This window comes from Megalops cyprinoides, chromosome 16 (genome assembly GCF_013368585.1).
Source record: "Megalops cyprinoides isolate fMegCyp1 chromosome 16, fMegCyp1.pri, whole genome shotgun sequence".
Taxonomy (NCBI): domain Eukaryota; kingdom Metazoa; phylum Chordata; class Actinopteri; order Elopiformes; family Megalopidae; genus Megalops; species Megalops cyprinoides.
In genome coordinates, this window is record NC_050598.1 from 23,784,131 (window position 1) to 23,806,915 (window position 22,785).

The 22,785-nt window shown below is 46.6% G+C and overlaps 1 protein-coding gene across 2 annotated transcripts in view; it reads right to left on the reverse strand.

Annotated features, from left to right (window-relative positions):
* The window catches only part of diaph2 (diaphanous-related formin 2), a 397,085-nt gene that overhangs the window by 239,935 nt on the left and 134,365 nt on the right, over window positions 1-22,785 (reverse strand). The window contains exons 15-20 of one of the 2 annotated variants that reach the window (XM_036548046.1): window positions 20,965-21,083; window positions 19,432-19,496; window positions 18,233-18,337; window positions 13,463-13,525; window positions 9,842-10,201; window positions 5,689-5,803 (exon numbers count right to left, since the gene is read on the reverse strand). In XM_036548046.1, coding sequence (XP_036403939.1) covers window positions 5,689-5,803; window positions 9,842-10,201; window positions 13,463-13,525; window positions 18,233-18,337; window positions 19,432-19,496; window positions 20,965-21,083 — 827 coding nt within the window. The remainder of the gene's footprint in view (window positions 1-5,688; window positions 5,804-9,841; window positions 10,202-13,462; window positions 13,526-18,232; window positions 18,338-19,431; window positions 19,497-20,964; window positions 21,084-22,785) is intronic. The other variant, XM_036548047.1, reaches the window with a different exon arrangement.

Here is a 22,785-nt window from a genome sequence, read left to right on the forward strand (position 1 = left end):
ATTCTGAATAAAGCACACCCCTCCCCAACCACAGCCCAAGTGTTAGACACCCCAGGCTGGAACCTGCCCATAATGCCAGGACCTGTCTAACTAGGATAGGATGGGGTGGCGTACATCACAACCTCCCTGGGTACTGTTTGTGTGTGTTTTTTTTCCTGGACAGATCTTCAGTGCCCTGCACATCGGTGCAGAATAACACCCTCAGGAAAGTAATCCTCAGGAAAGCGGCTGATAAAGCATCATATTAATTTTGGTCTTTTGCCAGAAGAGACGCACAGGGCTTGAATCCGGGGCAGAGGCCCCCGTGTGTTGGCAGCGATCCTCCCGGTGCGGGTCACATGGGCCCCGAATATCTTCCGAGGCCTTCCACACCAGAGTGCTTCTGATCACAAATCGGTCTGGCCTGGTGTTAACAGAGTTATTAGGGACTTATTAGAGAGCCAGAGCTTCTGCTAAACCCCCTCTGATTCCATCATTACGCCTCCTCCAGCAGGGTCATTATCGCCCGGCTGGTGAGCTTTGTAGCAGGGATAGAGGCTCTGCTGGGGCCTGCAGACGGGCTCCTGACCAGCAGGCAGCACGACGCTGTGCAGCGGACGGAGAGGAGGGTTCTGGGGGGGGGGGGGGGGGGGTTGAACTGTACGCTCGCCGGGATTTGATAAATCCCGGGTGATAAATGGGGAGTGGGCAGATGGCTCTCTGGGAGCCAGGGTCGGCTGGAGGCGTTTTTTACACCTCACCTTCAGCGCCGGCTTCCGTTCATGACTGAGAGGTGAGGGAAATTGGCAAAAGAAAGGGAATGGGGTATTATAGCTTAAAGCCCACTGAATGACGCAGATTACAGGGTAATAAAGGACTGCAAGTGTAGAAAATGTGAAAAGTACAGTAGATGCAATAGAGAGGACCAGACAAATGGAAATGTGCTCTGGAGATCCTATATATACATAGCAGTGCAAGCAAAGAGATCCTTCTGTAATTCACCTGCTACTCACCATACTGTTGATAAGAGGTTTGACATCAACAGCACTGCAAGTATAATGATCCACAGTACATTCCAATAGATGATCACGCAGTGCATTTATTATGGAAACCTCTTGTATTGTCAGTTAATTAAATCACTACGGCAAATACATAGTATTTTATATTTGTATTTTCCAACAAAGTACATCTAAAACACTGTATGATGAAACACAGATGGCATGGATGGCATATATGGGAGGGTAGGTTCTGGAACAGCGCACCCAGAAATACCCACACAAAAAGCACCAGATACTGAATAAAAAGTGAAAGTTCTGAAAAGGGATGCACTTTGAGCCAACATGTCAAACAATAAGAGAAAGTTTCTGGTTCCCCTGCCAAACAGAGGTGCTAGATGCTGTAGGCCAGGCTCATTAGCAGCCTTCAAGGCATTACGAGAGAGAACTGTGTGAGAGGCGCCTATGACCCTGTGCTGAGGGGTCGAGTGGAACCCGCAACTCCACCCTCCGAATAAATTACAGTGCCGGTGACAGGCCAATTATTTGAATATATCTTCATTAGGCCACTTTTCAGTGTTCCTTCAGCAGAGAAATGAGCCCCAGGCCCTCCGCATGCACAAGTCAATATGAACTCTCCCGAGCAAAGCCATCCATCCGCCACACTCCTGAATCCAGTCGGTGTTAGGGTACCGGGGTCCTGCGCCGGGGAGTGATACCAGAGCAGGTAAATAGGCTTTTTTCCATCTCATTTCATTCCAGCTCTGGCTTTCACCACTGAGTTCACTAGTAAGGCCTAGCCAAACAGCTCACTTGCACACGACCAACAAAATCCCCCTTTCCCACCACACAAAGACTCTTGCACTTGACTTTGTTCCATGTGGGCCACATGAAACCTGTTGTTACTTGGATGATGTGTCAGATGATTTGTTATGTATGTGTGTTAAGTATTTTCTTTTGAGAAAAACTGGGATGAAACATCCTCGTTGCATTGTGGCTTTCACTTTCTGCGGGTTATCGGTGCAATAAGCCATATGTGACTGCTGAAGACACCATAACCATTCTAAACATCAAAGGCAACCTTTGGGCAAACATACAGCTTCTTAGTGTTACAGGAAAGCAGGCCTTGTATCTTTTAGTAGTCAACATTTCCTGCAGAGAAACCCTATTAGGAAGGGGGGAAAAATAGTTTGCCAGCATCAATCTTATTTCAACAGCATGGTGAAGCTCTGCCACAAAATTGCTTTTCAAATGCAGCAGGCTGTGTTGCACGCTCAATCCACGAGTGCATCTTATTTGATCCCCCGAGCCGAACAGCGTCTGAACCATTGATTGATACCACCATGTGAAGAGAGTCGGGGGGGGGGGGGGGGGGGGGGGGGGGGGGGGGGGGGGGGGGGGGGGGGTCGAACAACAACAACAACAAGGGAATAAAGGAAAGTAAAATAAAGTCAAAACTGCACTGCAGAACCAATTTAAATACGGCAGACACAAAGGAAAGGGGGGGGGGGGGGATACTTGAGCTGTGCCGCGCGGCGCAGTCATGCGGAGAGGCGGAGCCCCGGCGGACCCGTCACTGATGCCCGGGATCCTGAACGCGCCAGGTGTCAGACAGCTGACCTGCCGTGATGCGGCAGACACGGATCCTGCCGACACTGCTTTAGCAGGGGTAGGGTGCCGTTTCCCTTCCACCTGCCGCAAAGATGAGGTCGATCTGCCGAGGTGAGAAGTGGCTTAAAATCCAATGAATATCAAGACGCTTTCATTATTGTCCCTGCAGCCTCTTGGCCGAGCTAAGAGCTAGCGCGGGTAAATAAATACGATTCGCCAAAGGCTACATCCTATTTCAAATCAATCAATCACTCAAATTTTATTTGATACAGCACTCCTACTGCACGAATAGTCTCAAAGCACTTCTAAGTGTAACAGCCGTCTGAAATCCCCTGTCAATAGCGCTGGGTTCAAACAGTCGGATGTAGCTGTTACTGCAGTAAAGTACTCTAATTGGAAATACAGTAGGAATTTGATCCTCTTTAAGAGGCTGGAAACAGAGCTTAAATCCCTGTTGATTATGGTTCCTCTTTCTTCTATCATTAAGTCATTAGAAATCAGGCTCTTCAAACAGTGGGTAAGGTTGTATTAGTATGCTCATGGTGGTTTTAGACAAGAGCATGTATCTGGAATACTGTATGTGTACGGCATACTGGGATTAAAATACTCTTACAGATGTTATAATGCAATTTGTGTGAAGACAGCAATATTCAATTAACTGACAGGCTAAGGGCTTTTCTGTGTTGTAGCTCAACAACATGGTCAAGAACTACAATTCCTATATAGCACTGAGTTGACAAAGGCACTCTTGGTCTTCCATTCACTCGAAGTAGCAAAAATAACACCAACATTAATCACCCAGCTTTGGGTGTAGTTATAAATACTGTCTCAAAAGGCCAAATAAACAAATAAATAAATACTGGGCTTACAGTCCAAACACTACGCTACATAAATAAAGGGGCAATTTTGCAGACAAATGAAGTTGGTTTGTTCCACTGACTGTTCTGGCAGCTCCACAGTGAGGATTTATAGTCTATTGTAACACCCTGCGACGGTGAGGCCTTATGAACTAATTTCACCACCACCTGAACCTATTCACCTGCTGCTACGGGTGGGACAGCAATCGCTCCACTGCATCTGGGGCAGAAATGCCATTCATGTAGTTTCTAAAGAGCTACCCCGGTGAGGTCTCCACGCCATGAGCCGCGCTTTTCACGCTCACTGAAAGGGGGGACCAGAGCAGTCTTGGCACTGAGTGCAAGTTACTTTATGATGTAAAGTAAAAAACGTTACATTTCGAGAACTTTATGATAACCTCGCCAATCTGGGGCGCGCAAACATTCCTTTGAAGGGTGCAGGGCACCGCTGCTCTGACAACAAAGGCCCAGTTCTATTTTTTTTTTTTCCAGGAACTCAGATCACATTTTGACATCAAAGCAATTTTTCCACTCACTTTTAGCTCCAAAAATCATCCCAAAATTGTGTTTTTGCCTTCAAGCCTTTGATAGCCCATTCATTTGATTCATGAAACGTATCGCTCTATGGTCAACAAAAGGACCGAGAAAAGCTGAATTACTGTGCTTGCTTTAGGCGTCATTGATAGGAACTCAGTAATGGCTGCCCCTGAGGATATTTCCTCACACTCTGAGAGTCTGCCGCGACTGCAGTGCTCTCCTAAAGCAGCCTCCTTGGCCTTAATCTCGCTGCTCTGCAAAGAGAAGGATTATGACCTGGCAACAGAGATGTGAACAGCAGACAGTTCGAGGAGCCAAAAGGCTTACAAGGCTGCACAATCACGCCGCACTGTTCCGAGTCGACAGAAGCGGCAATTATACCTCAGGTAGAGCACCCCCTCAGACATCAGCACAGCTAAATGGGATTCAGAGTTCATTATTTGCAGCCTTAATTAGAGACGATGTTTCTCCGACTACAGTGCTAATTTAAAACATGTTATTGTTAGAGCATTTGTTTGTTATATTGCTGCGTACCCCTTCACCCTCCAAACCACCCCCCTTCCACCCCTCAAGACTTGAACTCAATAAAGAGGAAACCACAAACACAATACTGTAGCTTTCTTGGGATGAAGCCTCTTGTGTTTTTTGGTTTTAGCGAGGTGCAGGGACGCCGTCGCAGCGTTGGGAAGCCCAGAGCAGCACATTTCTGCTGCAGCACGTGGAGCAGGACATTGCTCCGAGGCGCTCTCCTGCTCTTCATTAGTCTGAGCTGACTTCTTTCACTCCTTCTCTTTTTCTCCCTCCACTCGCGAACGCGCCGGCGAAATCAACTCAAGGCTTTCTGGCTAAATTGCTGTTTATTTCAATTTATGCGGGAGAGCCGACTGCTTTTATGTGGGGGCTGTCTGATTGGAGTGGCTCGGAGGCAGGGCAACAGGCAGGAACGTGCCCAGCTGCCGGGAGAGCGGGGTGCGCAGACGTGCGCCCGCTCTGGTTGGCGTGCCCACAGATGGGGACACTCAGGAGCCTGACATTCCCACTTGCTGCATGACAGGCCCTTGGTGATGCGTGTAAAAAACACAGCCATGAACCCCCCACCCCACCCCCCGCCCCGATATTGGAAATTAGCTCGTTCTTTCACGCGACACAAATACACCAGGAACAGTCGTGGCAACACATCCCTCTCTCACACCACCCCCCCCCCCCCCCCCCCCCCTTTTCCTTCACCCACTTCCACCAAGCCTGCCCCTCGACCCACAGTTTAGGACAAGCGGGAACGTATCTCAGAACAAAGAGCGGAGGGCAGAGAGAAATCTCCCTGCGCCTCCTCAGCGCAGAGCTACACTCCAGACTGGAGAGGAGGAGGTAAACCAAGCGCAACTGCGCCGTGCTCCCATCTGAAGCCATTCAGCTATGAGTGAGGCCTCCCCACCGCCGCGTTACGCGCGCGAAACAGAACGCAGCTCTCATCCCGCTAATTGGTGCCGAGATTTCAACACAACGTCCGCAACCGCTCCGCAGACAGAAAAGTTCATGCTGAATAAGAAGTAGTTTTGAAGATAATTAACATTTCACGGAAAGACAAAAAAAAATCATAGTTTCTCAAAGTGGCACAAAGTGAGAGCGCTTTGCCGCCGCGTGGCAGTTTGGCTAAATGAAGCGTTATGTGTGGATTAATTAGCTATCAGAGGGAAATGAGGCCTGCTTACCTTTAGACTTGGTGGAGAAGCTGAGGGAGAGCTGTGCGAAGAGGTCCGGATTCTCATACTTGTCCTCTTTGACTTTGATCCAGAAGCAGTTCTCTGCCATTTCCTGAGGCACTATCTGTAATCACACAAGTGCTTCATTATTGCCTGCCATTCCTGTACCACAGACCACTTAAATGTTAAGACTGCTCTTCATATAGTGTCTCTGGTACTGTACGCACATATGCATGGTGCAATCAGAAAAGAACAACTGGACTAAAATAAAAATAATATTGTGCAATCATATATGCTAATTTGAACTATTATTTCAAGTCTATTAATATGCAAGAGCAAATAGATCTGTGTGGAAAGCAGGCAGTCTCAACGAGTGAGTGCAATAATTACAGCCGATGCAGGCTGGATGAACTTGACTTGAAAGACTTGTTGATTCCTTCTTTCAGCTTGGCACACATGAAAGGGCCACTTCGTTTTCTGCGCTCCAGGTCTACCCCATTGTGCGCGGCATGGTCACCCGCCCCGCTTTAGTGGCTGCATAATGGCTTGTGTTGCATTTGCAGCGTTAATCGGGAACTCTTTTGTGCGGTGCCCATCTCAGACCGTGCGGAGCGTGGCGATGGTGGCACTGCTCAGTGAGGAATCCTGTTAATCCCCAGTGAGTGGTTTCCTCGCACCCGTATCACTGCCACACTTCATCACAAGGTGAACGAGCGATTCGTAAGAGAGGAGGTTCCACTTAGCCAAACACAATCACTGTACAATAATAGTACTGCCAAGGGCACTGACAGAAGTGGTGTCGTACAGTGGTGGTGACAGGCATGGATGCTCTTGTGCTGAATGCCTGCAGACAGATCAGCACCCCCTGCTGGCCAAAGGAAAACTCCACCATAACTTATCTCCATAATTTGCATGTTTATAGCAGGCTTACCCAGTGCACTCTACTGATACCGCTCACCTCTATGACAGATGTGCAGGAGGCTGTCTTTTGACCAATCACAAATTACTAACAGCAAGTTTGACCAAATCAAACACTACAAATGAAAAATTTTCTGCATAACTTCCACAGTTTCGCAAACCTGGGCTGAACAAAGACATGACGTTTATATTTGAATGCTGGAAAAGCTCAAAATATCATCCCTAATCATTAGTATTAGTTTACTTCATACAAAGTAGGGCCAATGGTGCAATCTACACCCCCAAATTAAAACCCAACTCACACAGGAGTTAGATCTACTGAAATAGTAGTATTGCAACACTATATGCTTGGGCATTGTGTAGGACTGGCCTGCGGCCAAACACTTGTTGAGGTAAAATAGTTTAATAAACAAATGTAAATACAATTCCTGCATCAGTGGTCACTGGTACCACTCAGGGTCAGTGTGCAATGGTGGCGTTTTTGTTGCTAAAGTGGCTGAAGAAAAACCTTGGTACAGAGTCCAAGAAACGCAATCTAGAGTCGATGACAGATATCGATGCGATCCGGCTCGCTCCTCCTCAGTGTCCGGGCAGCCTGATGCATTTGACACGGTGCCGTGTGCTCAATCACTCCCTTCACACCGGCGCGGCAAGCGCTCCATATCTCTGCCCAACCAGTCCCTCAGAACTAATTAGAACATCAAATTCTCCACATTGATGAATCCCCTTAGCACTGAACTGCAGTGGATCCAGCAAGCACCTCACCTGCACAAAAGAGCAGCTCAAGCCTGGCCCTGGGTCATCGCCAAATAACTTTCTAAAAGAGATAAATAACTAGGCAGTGTTCCTTCTCTGTTCACCATGGAGTAGCCTGTTAGATGGCCTCCACAGACGGGTTTTAATTATTTATTTCAAAGAGAGAGCCTCCCCAAAATGAAGTAATTATGAGACGGATGGATTAGCTGGTCCAGGGAGGGTAACCTTGGTCTGCTTTATATGTCGTTGCGGCGATCGCCGCGGGAGCCCAGCATCTTGGCACAATTCACGCTGCTCCAAACGGCCTCAGACATAGGCTGAGCAATCATTTACTTTCCCTTAAACGTGTTCCGTTCCCCAACCGTAGGTGTTCTTACCGTAGGAGAAATTACTTTACAGCACCTCCAGGCAACAATCTCCAGTGTAGCTACTTGAAAATCCATAACGTGCTTTTAAAAAAAAGTGCTCCCTCGTTTTTTATTGCTCCTGGCTGCTTTTACTTTCTGTGCATTTCTATCGCACCCCCCCCACCGCCACCACCACCACCCTCCATGTCCCCCCAAGGCTGTTAGAGGTGGAGAGGTCTTTCACGGGAGTGTTTAAAAAAACGAGAGGCACAAACTCTCTCTTTCTCTCACACAAACACCCCTTGCTTCAGTAGCTATTCTTTGCTTCCACAAGATTTCCCAAATATAATTACAGACAGGTGGTGCCACTCTACTCCTCATAATTACAATCATAATCAGGGGAAGATTCAGACAGGAAAGCCCCAGAACCACACCGCAACAATACCAGCACCAGCGCACTATTCCAACTGTACCAGTACAACTGCACAAAACACCAAACAAGGAGTAGGGGGTGAGTGGTGATAGCTTAATCAACACTTAGTTGTTTTTTTGTTGTACATTTTTTGTCTAATCAGACAAGATAGTGCTTGCTGGCACATAGACTACTCCATCTGCTCTTAACACAGAAGACAGATGACTCCAGTGCTTCTAAATCGACACAGATTGCTTTTCCTCAGGTGGCTCTGAATGCCTCTGAGTGCAATCCACCTATTTCATTTGCATCTCCCAATTTTTTTTTTTCTTTTTTTGCGCGAGCAGAGGCAAGGTTACGCACCCGCCGATTCGCTCCTAACTGAGCGGATATTGAGATGGATGTGCAGGCACGCGTGCACGTGCGCACACACACACAGACACACACACACACACGGGCGCACTAATAAAGAGGAGAGTGTTCCGTCTGCTGCTCACACGCAAATAATAAACACAGAGGAGTCCCCCGTCCCTCGCTGTCCTGTAATGTTATAAATGGTGTTATGTGTGACTGGAACAGGGCCTTTGCACTGATGTACATTTCCATACCAAGTGCAGATAGGTTTCTGTGAGTAGAGGGCGATACGTCTCCTTCCTCACGGCGCTGCCTCAAGACGAGGTGATACAAACAGGTGCCTGGAGCGCGGCCCACTGGTTCAAGTGGCACCGCAATAAAATTCTTATCTGAACCATCGCAATAAATTCGACAGCGTTCCCTCTCGCTCGGAAGTCCGCCGTCCCTTTCGAACGGAGGGAGAACACATCTGTTCCAACACTGCGGCAACGTTGTAATAATGCTAATTATACCGTGCCCGCTGCTTCAAACACGATGATTGTCATCCATCTACCAATAAAGCCAATAACATAGGCAGACTCCTGCCCGTGACGATCTTTAAGTGCTTGTACTCCGCTCAGGAGTAAGAGTGTTACCTCCGTTTTCATTCAAGCATACCCCCGCCTCCAACATATTCTATTCCATTGCTGAATGGCGGACTATAATCAAGTCATGGCGGCGTTTAAAGGAATGAAAAAACAGCCTTGAGTAAAATGAGCACATGGGATTAAGCACAAGGTCAGACATGAGCAGGAAAAAGTACTAAATGAATCCAGGTTGGAATCTCCAAGGCAAAAAAATCACGTTGGGAACGGAAGACAAAGAGAAGCCGGATTATTGAAGCAGCCTTAAAATGAAAGAGAAGGTTACACGGAACCATCTCTTTATATTCAGTGTTGTTCCGATGCTAAGAATGCAAGGGCACTTGAGCTGAGAAAGCTGTTTATTTCAGTCAGAGCAGCCTGTACAGCGCTGTGCATCAATGGTGAGTTTTTGCTGTAATACGCGGTACGCTCTCCCTCACTCCTTCCTTCTTCATCTTTATTATAATGTTTTAATTTCCTGTCTCATCCACAGACCACTTCATTAGACCCACAGCTTTCATGTGACCCATGCCACACTAACAATCAGTAAAAGGTCAAATGTTCCTGCCAACATTGATAACTAGGTTCATGTAAATAACACTCTGTTGTAGGCAATGGGCTCAGCCACAAATGTCCAATGGTGATGATACAGTTGCTTAGAGACACTTAGTCATTAGTGATGTAGGTGATGGAATCGAGTCATGTACTGAGGATTGGCGACTATATGTTTGGAATAATGCCAGCATGCTTACCTTGGACCAGTTGACCCTCTTCATCACCGCCTCAGGCTTGTATACTTTCTTAGGCTCTAGTCCATAAGGCAGTCTGACGACAGGCGGGGCCATGGGCGGCGGGATCCCAGGTGCCCCAGGGAAGGGCGGGGGAGGTGGAAATCCACCCCCTGGGGGAGGGGGTGGGGGCGGCGGGCCACACCCGGGAGGAGGGGGAGGCGGGGGCGGGATGCCGCAGTGTAGGGGTGGAGGAGGGGGGGGCGGAGGGCAGCCTCCGGGCGGTGGCGGAGGAGGAGGTGGAGGGGGTGGGGGTGGAGGCGCAGCACCGCCAGGGAGGGGAGGGGGTGGGGGGACACCTCCCGCCACGGGACCTGCCGCAACCTAAAGGAGAAAGAACAGAATGTCAGGAACTTGGTTTGGTCTGACAGTCCCTCTGGAACAATAGAGCCGCCACTGATTGTCTTCCCCTGACGTCCCCTATGGCATTGCCCCAGTCTACAATCCGCATGCCAGCCCTTTTAACACCATTACCAACATCCCACTAGACAGCACTACCGTATGTACGCTACACACTTGGCAGACGGCGCTAAAAGGTAAGTGGAAGGGCAGAGTGAGCCAGGGCTGTTCAGGTCTACTAGCTGTTTTACTTCCCCTTCTTTACTCCCAGTGAAAACCTTCAGCACAAGCCTGAGCCCAGGCCATCTGTATGACTAGAGCTGATAAAACCTGGCAGAGATGGGGGGCCATCGCCCCCCCCCCCCCCCCCCCCCCAACTTCCCTCGGGCCCCGGTCCCTTGGCAGTGGGGGTATTTATGTAACGGAGCATCTGATGCAGCCAAGCGTTTACGGCGGCCCGCGTGCCTACTGGCCGGCCAAAGGCCAGCACCCAAAGGAGCCGTCACCGGTGGGAAACTGGGACAGCCAGCTCGCAGAGGAGCACGGAGGCCTATTAAAACACATAAATAAATAAGGGGATAAATGAGCCCGCTGGTCTGGCGAGGTGTGTCGGCCTGGCGCTCGGGAGAGCCGGAGCATCAGTTAAGCACGATTCGTGCGTCAACGGATGCCACGAGCTTCACCCCGGGGGGACTCCTGGGACAGAGCTATCCTCTGTGTCCTCTGCAGGGCTGGGGGGTCGTTACGGGGGGTGGGGGGGTGGGGGGCGTGATGTGGAGGCACTTTCGGTGATGTGTTACGGCAGCTTTCTCAACTCACGGGGACACTTAGTTAAAGTGTCAGAGGACTTGAAGGAGTCCAGTTCCACTTACAAAATGCACTTATAGGGTCCACTGGAGTCTCAAAACAAAGTAAAAATTGATATATTGGTATTTAATGATACACATTACACAACATATTCTGGAAGTTTGTGTATTACAGTTTGCTAAAGCTTGTGCTTTGTGTGCATCCAAGGTGAGAAAATCATTAACACATTTTTCTTCTATGTAACTTTCTGGCCCAAAACTGGAAGTTTTCAATCACCTTAATCTGACAGTAGTTTGTTTCTCATTTAAGGGTAATGTATGTGCAAGGCAAAGACCTTCAAAACTCCATAAAATAAAATGACTTATAGGGTAACAGTGTGACTCAGTAGAGAAAGACATTTACCTTTTTGAGAGGGTCTGGACTGCACTGTATTCTGCAGTGGCCAACAGTTTTCAGAATCAGTAAGCTGAAACAGGTTTTAATGTAAATGTAGCTGCTGACCCAATGGGAAACAATTAAGCAATGGATGGAGGCGAAATTAAACCCATTACTGATAAGATACAGACCAGCAGTCCCCTGACAAGTCTGCTCTGTTATAATGCCATACTGTATAAACAGGTATTTATAAGCATTGATAAGGGGCCTGGGACAGTTTCGAAACAAAACGTATGCAAATGGATCAATTAGAAACCCTAAAGAATAGATAGGCTTTGACCTTTGGATGATTAGAAGCTAATCTCTCCTCTAAAAAGTTATTATGTGTTTTCATTCCCCGACATTAAATAAAAGCAAGTTTCTCATTTCAAAACCAATTCCCCTCAATGTGCCCCTCCTGCAATGTGCCCCTCTGCAATACGTGACTAATTTGGACGAGTCATTCTTCTCTAAACATTACAAAGTGATCGACTACATGGTTCCATCAGTGGGTTGTTTATTACAGGGGAAATTAAAAAGGTGTAGCAGGCCGATTCTTGAAGCAGGCGGCCGGCTCCCTCGGCGCGGGCTCCCGTACATGATTATGTGTCTGTCAATCTCCGGTCCGCCATGGCCTGTTTTCTCTTTTAAGATTAATATGAGGCAATGGAAGCAAATTAGCTGGTAAATTAGAGCGCCGTCGTTTTCCTACTGGCCGGGCCCGCTGCGGCGCTCCAGCGAGTTCCGACGCGCCGCTGCCCGCCGGGCCCAGGGCCCCGTCTCCGGAATCTCAATCAGCGGCTCCCTCGCTTTGCAGGGGTGCCGTCCCCTCCGCCCCGCCTCTCGGAAATGGGACCGTCGCCGCCTGCCCTTCAGTTCTAACAGCTTGTCCTGAGCTATTGTTGTCCACACCCTCCCCCCCCCCCCCCCCCCCCCATCGGCGCGGGCACGGTCGGGGTGTGGCTCACTTCCTAATGGCTCTTGGCTGGCCTCTTCGTTTAGGTGGAGGCCTGATTAGTGTGCGTAAGCAGGGCAATCTGAAATCGAACCCATCTTCTCAGGCCGTTGGGTCGCAGGGAAACCAGAGGGTGAAATAAACTCAACCGCGGTGGAGGGAGGGGAGGGAAGGGGGATGTCAGGAACAATCACAGCTGTGGTAATTAACACGATTATGCTTCCCCCATCTCGCCCTCACTGAGGAACTGTGAAATTCAGTTAGAAACTCATAAAGGACAAATTAAAGGAGTAAACAGCAGTCAAACAACTTTCATACCCCTCTGCCAGGTTGCCTGAGGTTCACATTAAGTACCTCAAAGACACTTTTCCATTTGCCTTCCTCACTCATCCGTATTACAGGGAAGGGGGAGAGAATTCTACCTTCACTGAGTGATGTCAGTATAACACTGTCTGCAGCTAATGACAGGCTTATCAGACTGAGAATGCAAATCTACAACAACAAATGTAAAATGTCTCTAACTTGGACCTGGGAGGAAACTTTCAAGCTGCATGACCTGCTTTCCTGTCCTGTAACAACCTCCCTCCTTCAGAATCGCACTTCAGTCCTACATTGGAAAAAATGCCTTTTTTTAAAGCAAAACAAAACAAAAAAGTAATCACAGCAGAGGTGGAACCGCAAATTCTGCTCTCCACCCCTAACTGGACAGAAATTCACTGACATCCGCTTAAAGTGAGGCATTCCCACTGTCTAGTGATCAACGTCAGTCTCCAAAATAAGTATGGCAGGGAGCGCAGAGCTGTGTGTACTCTGGGCTGCAGGCTGCTGCATTTACCTTTGGAACCCCATATCAAAACAGACACAGGCACACGGCGGCACTTCTACAGAGGAGCTCTCTCCATGCGGGACGTCTGAAACCGATGGGACCGATAACCGCGCCACGTCTGTGTGAGTGACTTTGTGTTGGGAGTGGGGGAGCAAGCAGCAGAGCACAGAGAAGCCAAGCAGAGGGAGCTGTCCTTGGTGCTGAAAGAGCAATGTGAGGCGAGGCATGCAAGAGGGCCACCCACCTTGCTGTCAGTTTCGCTGAGGAGTCTCTGAGCCTCTTTCAGCTTGTTTCTCTCACTAGTTAACTGGACAGGTGGACAACAGACACACACATAAACACACACACACACATACACACAGAGCAACAGATACAAACGCAGGTTAGCTAGACAGAGAGGAGGATCACAAGCGCCTTTTTCTTTGTTAATAAAAGGTCCCACCGCCCAGGTTATAAAGCAAGCAGGTAAGCATATTTGTTTTTATGTATATACTGCTTGCGGTGCTTTGCAGGAGCTGTGCAGACTTTCTGTTAACCACTATAGGACAAAAAGGACAGAGCAAGCAAAGAAGTCATGATGACAATTATGCTGACATAATATTTTGGCAAAGACGGCAATATTGCAGTAAAAGGAAGGTGAGACTGAATGAACTGCATTGTTGCAAAAATTGACACAGAAAATCACAGTCAATCAATTATTGATGGTTGCAGTGTTCACGACAAGTCTGTGCTTGCCCTTGGAAAGTTGAGAAATCAAGAAAAAAATACCAAGTTTTATTTGAAAGTGATCATCAACATGCTACCTGTTAAGAGAATCAAAAATCTGTTAGTCTTGTCTTTCAGATTTATCCATGGTGTCAGTCCCTAAGAAGTCAGTACAGTAAGTATTTTACAGTTACAGAGCTAATGTAGCCATGTATACCATTTCCTGGCTCCTTTGAGAACTTTATTTTCTTTTGAGCTATGGCATAATCTCCTTGGTTTCCACTTTTTTGAAGCAACAGGCACTGTTTTCAATATTAAAGGCTTTGTTTTAAAAATGAACTATGTTCTGTTGGAGTTCAGTAAAGCTGACCTCACCGCTGAGAAGGGGGGAAAAGTCCCATAACATCTAACAGCCTGAGCCGTTTAAATGGGAGTGTAGTCTGACACTGGCGAAACATAGTTATATGAGGTAGCTCCTACAGACCCAGCCTTACCGCAGGGTGAACAGTATTAAACATTAACCAGCCATAATGGAAAAGGAGATGGAAACTTCCATGGAGGGGATTTAATAAGGACCTCTGTTTCGGCAGAATTCAGAAAGTAGATGTAAAGTGTAATGTATCAGGTTTCTCTTCGTCCCCATCGCTGGCTGGAAAGTTAAGAGGAGTAATGAGCCTGTTCAAGGTCTGCACTGTAGGGGAAGCTGGCTTGTTGTTTTCTGCTGCACCCTTTAGCAAAGGCCATGGCAACAATGGTAACCGATGGCAACCGAGCCATATCGGTTCCGGAATCTCGTGCTTCATGTACTAGCTCCGCTAATCCCCACAGCAAATCCCCAACTATAATAAGGTAGAACAGTGGGAAGACTTACTTGCTGTTTATTCACTTGGGTCAAAGTGAGGGAAGTAATGGAAGAGGTACATTCTTGCCCCCAGCATAATTACTGAAGCTCCAGCTAGATAAGAGTCTATTAAGTGGCTATGTATCACTTACACATTTATTAATTCAGTACACCATGAGTGAAGCTCCACAGGCCACATCTTCATTTTTGGCACGCTGGCTTCCCTGTGTATTCCATTTTTTTTCACTGCAATTCCTTCTATGTTTACACCCATAAATCCTCTAGATCTGATCAGAACGATGATCAAACAAACACATCAGAGAGACTACTTTCTTGGATTCGAAGGCTCTGAGAGAGACAGACACTCATTAAAATTCACCAGTTTGCAGACAAGGTGAAGAGCAGGGGATATGAAACTTATGTGCTTTATACTCATGAGGTCTCCGTCTACTAGAATGAACAGGGCTCAATCTTCATTCATATTTAATAAACCAGGGGATGTGATAGAACAGCTTTGAAGATCAAACCGAGTATCTTCTCATGGAAATGTCTGATGGCTCTATATACAACAAATTAAATGACATTCCAGGCACAGTGTCAAAGTAGCATTTTGGTCGTGTTACTTCAATTAAAAGAGTCTTTTAACCATTATCATAACATGGTGATGTAATGTCATGAGGAGGCTTAAAACTCAATGCTGCTTTTTTTCGGCTCTGGAAGCAATGCCTGTTGAAACGAAAGAGTAAACTAACATGGCATTCTAGCCACTGCTACGGTGTGTGACCAAAATATAAATCTGAAAAACAGAATTGCCTCATTTTAACTTGAAAATATTCCAGCTAAGCACTAATAAGAAACAGCAAAATGGAGGTTGTGCTATTTGACGCCTGTGATGTGCCAGTTACTTACTACTCCCAAAAGAATGCTTTTTCATCTTTGTTAGAAAAATAAGCAAGGCTTGCCACCTTTAAGCAGTAAAACAACATTGGCTACAAAACACATATCTCTGAGTGCAGTTGCACACATGAAGTATGCGTAATGCAGTTACTGCAGGTCCAAAGGAAGATCTACATACAAATATAACACAAAACCTGACTGCACCTAATGAACTTCCTCTTTCTTTTATGCTGTGGGCAAGCCAATGGAGAACAGATTGTTGAAAAGTGGGTGAGGCTCCTTCCGCATATTGTGCGTTTTAAACACAATATGGAGCTCACCACTCAATTTAGGACACATCTTAACCTAATGCTGCAATCATTGAAAAAGGACAAAGTGTCCATTGCTTAAATACAAAGAGCTGGCAGGTTAGCAAGACATTGCATTGCTTACTACACAGCTGTCCTGCTACATAGCTTTGTGATGTTCTGAGTATGCAAGTGACCTCATCTGTGTGCTTGATGATGAAAATACAGCTGCTGATAGTCATAACTGTGCGCAGCAGTGTCTGTTACGTGTTGAAGGTATTTGTTGTCTCTGAAACAAAGTGACGCTGCACTGCTGCGTTGCTCGGAAAAGTGTTTCCACTGAAGTACACATTCTTCCAAAGCAAGCAGGCATTTCCCTTTGCGTCTACCGTGACAACAATGGAACGCAAGAATTTTTAAAAGCTCAATTTGACTGAGAACATGTCTCCCTCGTGCAAGACAACATGTGTGTCTACTTCTCTTTCAGCTACACTAGCACACCTGGGGGACAAAGCGATAAGATAAAGATTCAGTACCAACATTCCTGGCACGGAGATCATTGCATGCTTCCCTGCCAAGACTGATGCCTGTTGGAGTGAAAGGTACCTACGCCGGCGCTTTGAATGCATCTTCAGAGAGCAGGATGCGAAGCCAAGCCTCGTGGGCTCTACCCGCTTAAAAAACCGTAAACTGCCGGACTTCAAAAGCGACGCAGAACAGATACAGAGAAGATGTGCATTGGGAATGGGGGAGGGGGGACGGGGGGGACTACAGCGGCTAAGGAAGAAGCTGGTCAAAGAGTCTCCGTGCAACACAGAAGGGGGCGAGACAGAGGTGTGCAAACTGAACACACCGGGTGGTGACGGGTGGAGATACGCCGCGGCCGCTTTGGCAGCGGTGGACTCGCGAGTACGCTCGCGGTCTGAGGTCGGGAGCCGAGAGACTGACGAGCATCCTCGGCAGAAGGACTCGGTAACGAGTTCCAAAACCGACTCGCGGTCAGATGAAGTGTGGGGTGAGGACCGTGGTCAAATTAACTGGAGCCATCGCCGATAAGCAGCTGCGAGAAACAGCCCCTGCTCACGGCTGGAATAATGCACCCGTTTGCTGTCTAACTGAGAATAAATGGCAGCTTCGGCTGCCAGGGCCTTAATGAGACCGACTTGTCTTCTGAAAGATCCTGTGGAGCACAAAAAAAGGTAAATGTGCAGGTACACAGGAAGGAGGACATGCACACAGCTGCTGATCAACCAGTGGGGTTTCTAAAAAGATCTTCCAGCTATTGGGACCATACAATTTTGCAGCAATGGTTTTTATTCAATTCAAAGAGCAGAGAAGCAAACTACCCCCCTTGTCTCTAGGCAGCAGTAAAGCATTTGAAATTGGGTTAAGGAGGAAATCGTTGTCATTTTCAGGGCTTATGAGCGAGGGGGAAAATGTGGGTGTGAAGGCCAGAAAGGAAGCAAAACCCATCTTCATAATGACACAATTGTATTGAACTGGCTGTAATGCAGAAATTCACACGCTTCAACAATGGCTTACATTTTAAAGAGAAAATTGGCACTTTATTTCATTAAAGTATCCCAGGAGTCTGAAAATACCCACTCAGAACAGTTTCACAGTTAAGATTAGGGAGTCAGAGGGTTCTGACTTGACGGAATTAATGGATTCCTTCTCCTAGTTACCATCTCCCAGCTCTCTCCCTACTGTTCATAAGTGCAGCGAGCAGCACGACTCCCTGAGACCTAATCAAATTAGCGTTTTACCCTTGGACCCATATCACGTATATTTCTTACTTAAAATAATAAACACAATCTGTGCGTGTGTGTGTGTGTGTGTGTGTGTGTGTGTGTGTGTGTGTGTGTGTGCACGCATTTTCCTGCTCTACACGTGTCATAGTAACTGGCTCTACACAACATCTTTGTGTTCCACACAGTATAAAAAGCAATTTCAAAAATCATATTAATTCCACTAAATATATATACATCTATCTATCTCTTTTGCTCTTTCCCTGGGTAGGAACCCAGTTGTGCTGGACTATCAAATCTGATCTTGTAGCACCGCGTACAGCAGGGGTTAAAATCAATATACTGTATGCTGTAACAAACACAGAATTGATTTATACAGCCACACATGCTGTACTGCCGCTCATGAAACATTCATTGGCCGTCTCTGGTGGCCTTCTCTCGTGAAGTGGCGTGAGAAACGTGGCATGACGTGAGCACCCCCCCCTCCTCCCAGACGACCCCCACCGCCCCCCCCCCAACCCCCCGCGCCCCGTTACCTGCGTCTGCAGGGCGCGGACCTGCGCCTCCAGCTCTTTGATTTTCTCCTCCTGTTTCTGGAGCTCGGCCTGGGCCTCCTGCCGCGCAGTGAACTCCTCGTCAAACTGCAACCATCACCACAGAAACACATGCTTCAGCACTAGGCCCGTCTCCAGAGGGGCGCCGGCCACGGACACCATCAAACGCCACGTGCTTCCCTTTGTAGCCGTTCTTCTGTGGCCTTCCTGCCTGCTCTCTGCCTGTGTTTGCAGGTCTGGTATTCATGTGCGTCCATGGCCCTGACCTTTCTGAAAAGCGGCCTGGGTCAGGGCGACGCCTCTACCACCACAGCAGGGGGAATGCTCTCGTATGGCAAGACCCCGGGGGTTGGAGGTTAGCAGCACTGTGGGCTTTGATCAGTGCACTGCCCCCCCCCCCCCCCCCCCGGGTTAAAACTAACTGGGCGTATTTCACCTAGCCGATCTTCAGCAGAGATTAGTGCCCAAGTCCATGATGACAATGAAGCTACAACAGGCAGGAGCCATTAGTACACAGTAACTGCGTTATAATGCAAGCGCATAACTGTGTGTCTTGTTCACCTCTGCTGGATTTTGTTGATCTTGTTTTTGACTTGTCTCTTTGGAAAGTAACTGGTTTGTTTGGAAAGTAACTTTTCTCTAAAACTCAAATTCAAACAAAAACAAAACTCAAAGATAAAAGATATCTCACAAAGGGCATCTAAAAAACTGTATTTTGCTCAGCAAAACCACAACAATTTGTTGTAAAATAGATATGTATGTAAAATATTTGAACGAGATTAACTTTACAGTTCCTTTCCTAGGTCAACTGTATTAAATTGTCACTCATTACACGGGTTAATTTTCCTTTTTTTATATATAAATAGAACAAAAAAACTTGGTCAAGAGAAAAATTAAGAGATAAGACATTAAACAAACCTTTCTCTAGAGAATGGAGCTATTTCAACTGGGTTAAAAGGTTTTGAAACAGCCTACATATTTTAACTTGCACTCAGTGGGACACAAACAGCAGCGTACACTGCAACTACACCATCGATCCCTGCAATACTGATACAGATCATGTACTCCTGCTGCCAGCTATTGATCAGTGCATGGCAATCCATAACCCGTCTATGAACTCCTGAGAATTTTTCTTCTCCTTTCTTGATAGAAACGTGGTGGCAAGAGGGCTTATGGCTTACCTTTTTGGAAAACTCTGCAGCTCTTTGTTCACTCTCTTCTACTTTTGCTTTATCAACACACTGGTCTGTCAAAAAGCACAAAAGTAATAAATGACAATGCACAGGCTACTGTATCTTAACAGTGAACAATTCTGACATTCTACTTCAAAATACAGATTAAACAAGAAAGACAGAAATAACCAAATAAACCTTAAAAGGAAACCAAGGCTACCAAAAGAAAAAAAAATGAACCTGTCTGTGCTTCTACGAGGCGATTTCCTCTGGAGGGTTACATTCGGTTCTGCGAGTTGTGAGGTGAATTTAAAAACATGCTTCAGACATTTGTTTTCAACTCATTAAAGCAAAATGAAAAAGAAGAAAATCTTCCATAAATTGTGTTTTGCGGATGAATCTGAAAAGTTTTAATGAGCCTTTGTTGACAAGTTTTAGAACTGTTAGTGACACAATACGACAGGGACAACTTGTTCAAGATCACACTTACTTCATTATTTTCCCTCTGCAGCATTGGATGATTGCAAATTTGGGTGGGGGGGGTGGAAGACCTCCATTTTGTCTAATTACTTTTCGCACCAAACGATGATGGATGAATCTAAAGCACGCGAACCTGAAGCTTTGTTTTGCTTTATGAAACATGATGTACTGAAGACGGACATTAGAGATAATGCACTACTTATGCGTAATTAGTATACCTTATCTTCCATGTCTACAGATTGCAGGTGTCTCCTACCGCTCGGGATCTCGGGGGACAGCAGTAAAATAGGGGCTGCTGCTGCTGCTGGGGCTCTGCTCCATTTTTTGAGAGCAACAAACAACCATACACACATACATGAACAAAAATATACACCTGCATCCTGTTAAGGGAGCTGCAGGGGACATTCTGCTCCTTAACAGCACAATCAGTGCTGAATTGCAAAAAAAAAAAATTAAGCGACTTGTTAATTATCTATCAAACCACCAGTCATTTGATGTGTGAAGCAAGTTAGGAAATTAGTGACAATATAATAAATCATATGCTGCGTCACATAATAGTGTTGCAACCTGTATGTGAACAACTTCACACAACCACGAATACTGCACAGCATGCGACGTCTTATCACTATCTCATCATTATTTGCGACAAAGGAAGGATCTTTGGCTTTCTGCTCTCTATGCAAGATCATCTGTACCCTACAGAGAGTGATCATCTTTTTGTGTTGGTGCTTTTTAAGAATATGAGGTGACTCTTGACCTTCCAGGTCTAATTAGCTCAGATGAAATGGGTTAGCCTGTCAGAGACTGGGTTGTATGTACAAATGAAGAAGGCTGCCAAAGACTGTGGTGCTGCTGAGTGAACCTGTGGCAGAACTTACAAAGACTTCCGCAGCTCTCAGTACAACCCTAAAACAAGCAGTGACACCCTTTCCTTGTATCCATGCAATTGGGAGGGACAGCGCCGCTGACTTTATCGTGGGGTTGCTGACTGAGCTGTGAAACTCTGGAAAAGAAGCACGCTCATGACCGCAGTGTGCTGGTGTCCCGGCCAGAGGGACGTACCAATGAGAACGCTGAAGTCCACGTCCAGCCTCTCTCTGTAGCCGAAGTCCGGGTCCATGCCATTCCTGTGGAGCACCACCTGGGAGACGCATTCCTCGAGCACCTTGTAGTACTGCGGCCTGGGAGACGAGAGCAGGGCAGAGCAGTGAGCACACATGGCCGGACTCCTTCACCTCAATACATTATTCTACGGGTTTATGCAAGCTTGAGTTCCTAAGCTTGTGTCTTGTCTTTTCCTATTATTTTTAATATCTCCCTTGCCCATAATCCTTATAACGCTCTAATGCTATATTTCAATCTCATCACCTGCGTGGCTCAAAAGAAAATGCTACGGGAGTGCACGGAGCGCAGTGAAGTTCTAGTTTTGTGACTTTGACCACTCAAGGTGACAACACAACTGACACACTTCCACTCCATGCATAATTTGCAATCATCTTTGCCAATTAAGAGTACCAATAAAACCTAGAACACAAATCTAATCAGAGCAAAATGTGTAATTAAAAGCACAATGTTAAAAAAAACACTATATTTGGAAGGTAGAAGACCAGCTCTCCCTGCTTGTTTTTTTTTTTTCTTTCTTTTTAATGTGCCAGGTCTCGGCCGCATCGCACACGTTCCTGCATGACCTTTTCCCAGTTAAATTATCAACTTTAATTGCGAGTGACATTTTGCAAACACAATGTCAACTTAAGCTGAGCTTCATAGTGTCAAATAATTATGTTCCAAGCATGACCTTGAACAGCTCCAGCAGCCATGCAATTTTCAAACTAGAAATGTTTGGTCCTCACTTCCCCTGCCCCCACAGCAAACGTAGGCCGCATTTTAATGGTTGTGACCAATCCAGAGAATTGCTTCCTCACTCAAAATCTTTGCCTAAAGGTGTGGAATAATATTTCCGCTGCTCTTGGTCAGAGAAGGGGTAGTTAACTCAAACAATTTCAAAACATGAGCATTTGCGAGCATTTTTTTTTAATAGCCATGAGTGATGAAGACCCATTTAAAATACAAGATTACTTCTACCAAGACCTTGCCACCAGTTGCTTTGATTTTGATTAATTGAGGAATTACAGCCATATATGCCATCCAACATTTTACTTGTCCTTTACCAGCAGTTTGGGCTTTCTTAGAGTGGGAGTGTGGTTAGGGCAACTGGACCAGACGGTTAGTGGGACACTGTTGCTCTACCCTTGAACAAAGCACTTGACCTGATTTCAGGAAATGCGCAGCAGTGCAACTGGAAAATGTGTCAAATGTAAGAGATACGCAAGTCACGCCTTCAAGTTCAGTGAAGTGGTGCAGACTATGTCCTGTAAAAAGGAAAGCAAAACAAATGGGCAGAGCTTTTGAAATGACGATGTCGGGCACCATGGGGAAAATGATGGAGAGAGAGAGAGACGCCATGTACAACCTCACATGCTTTTTAAACAGATCATGTAATTAAAACCTATGGGTCACGTACAGGGCAATTCTGCACTACTTAAAGCTGATTTGTGTAACGAGGCCACGCCTCTTTGGGAGTAGGATCTCCGTGCTGGGGGCTGTGACAGGGTGCTCCACTCTACACAGTCAAATGGTGAAGATCCTTGCCTGACTGGCACCCTTTCTGACATTGGTTTGTCTCTGGAATTGATCCTGTGCTTTACTTGCATTATTTTTACAGTATAAAGCAATGCAGACCTAATGTGCAATAGCTGCAGTATTATGTATTATGCGCCTCTCTTAATCTCTCTCTCCAAAAAAAGTGCCACTTCTGAATTAAGCCTCAGCGCCACTTCGCAGGTCGAGTGCACTGTTTGGGTTCTGGGTCCTTAATGCACCTTA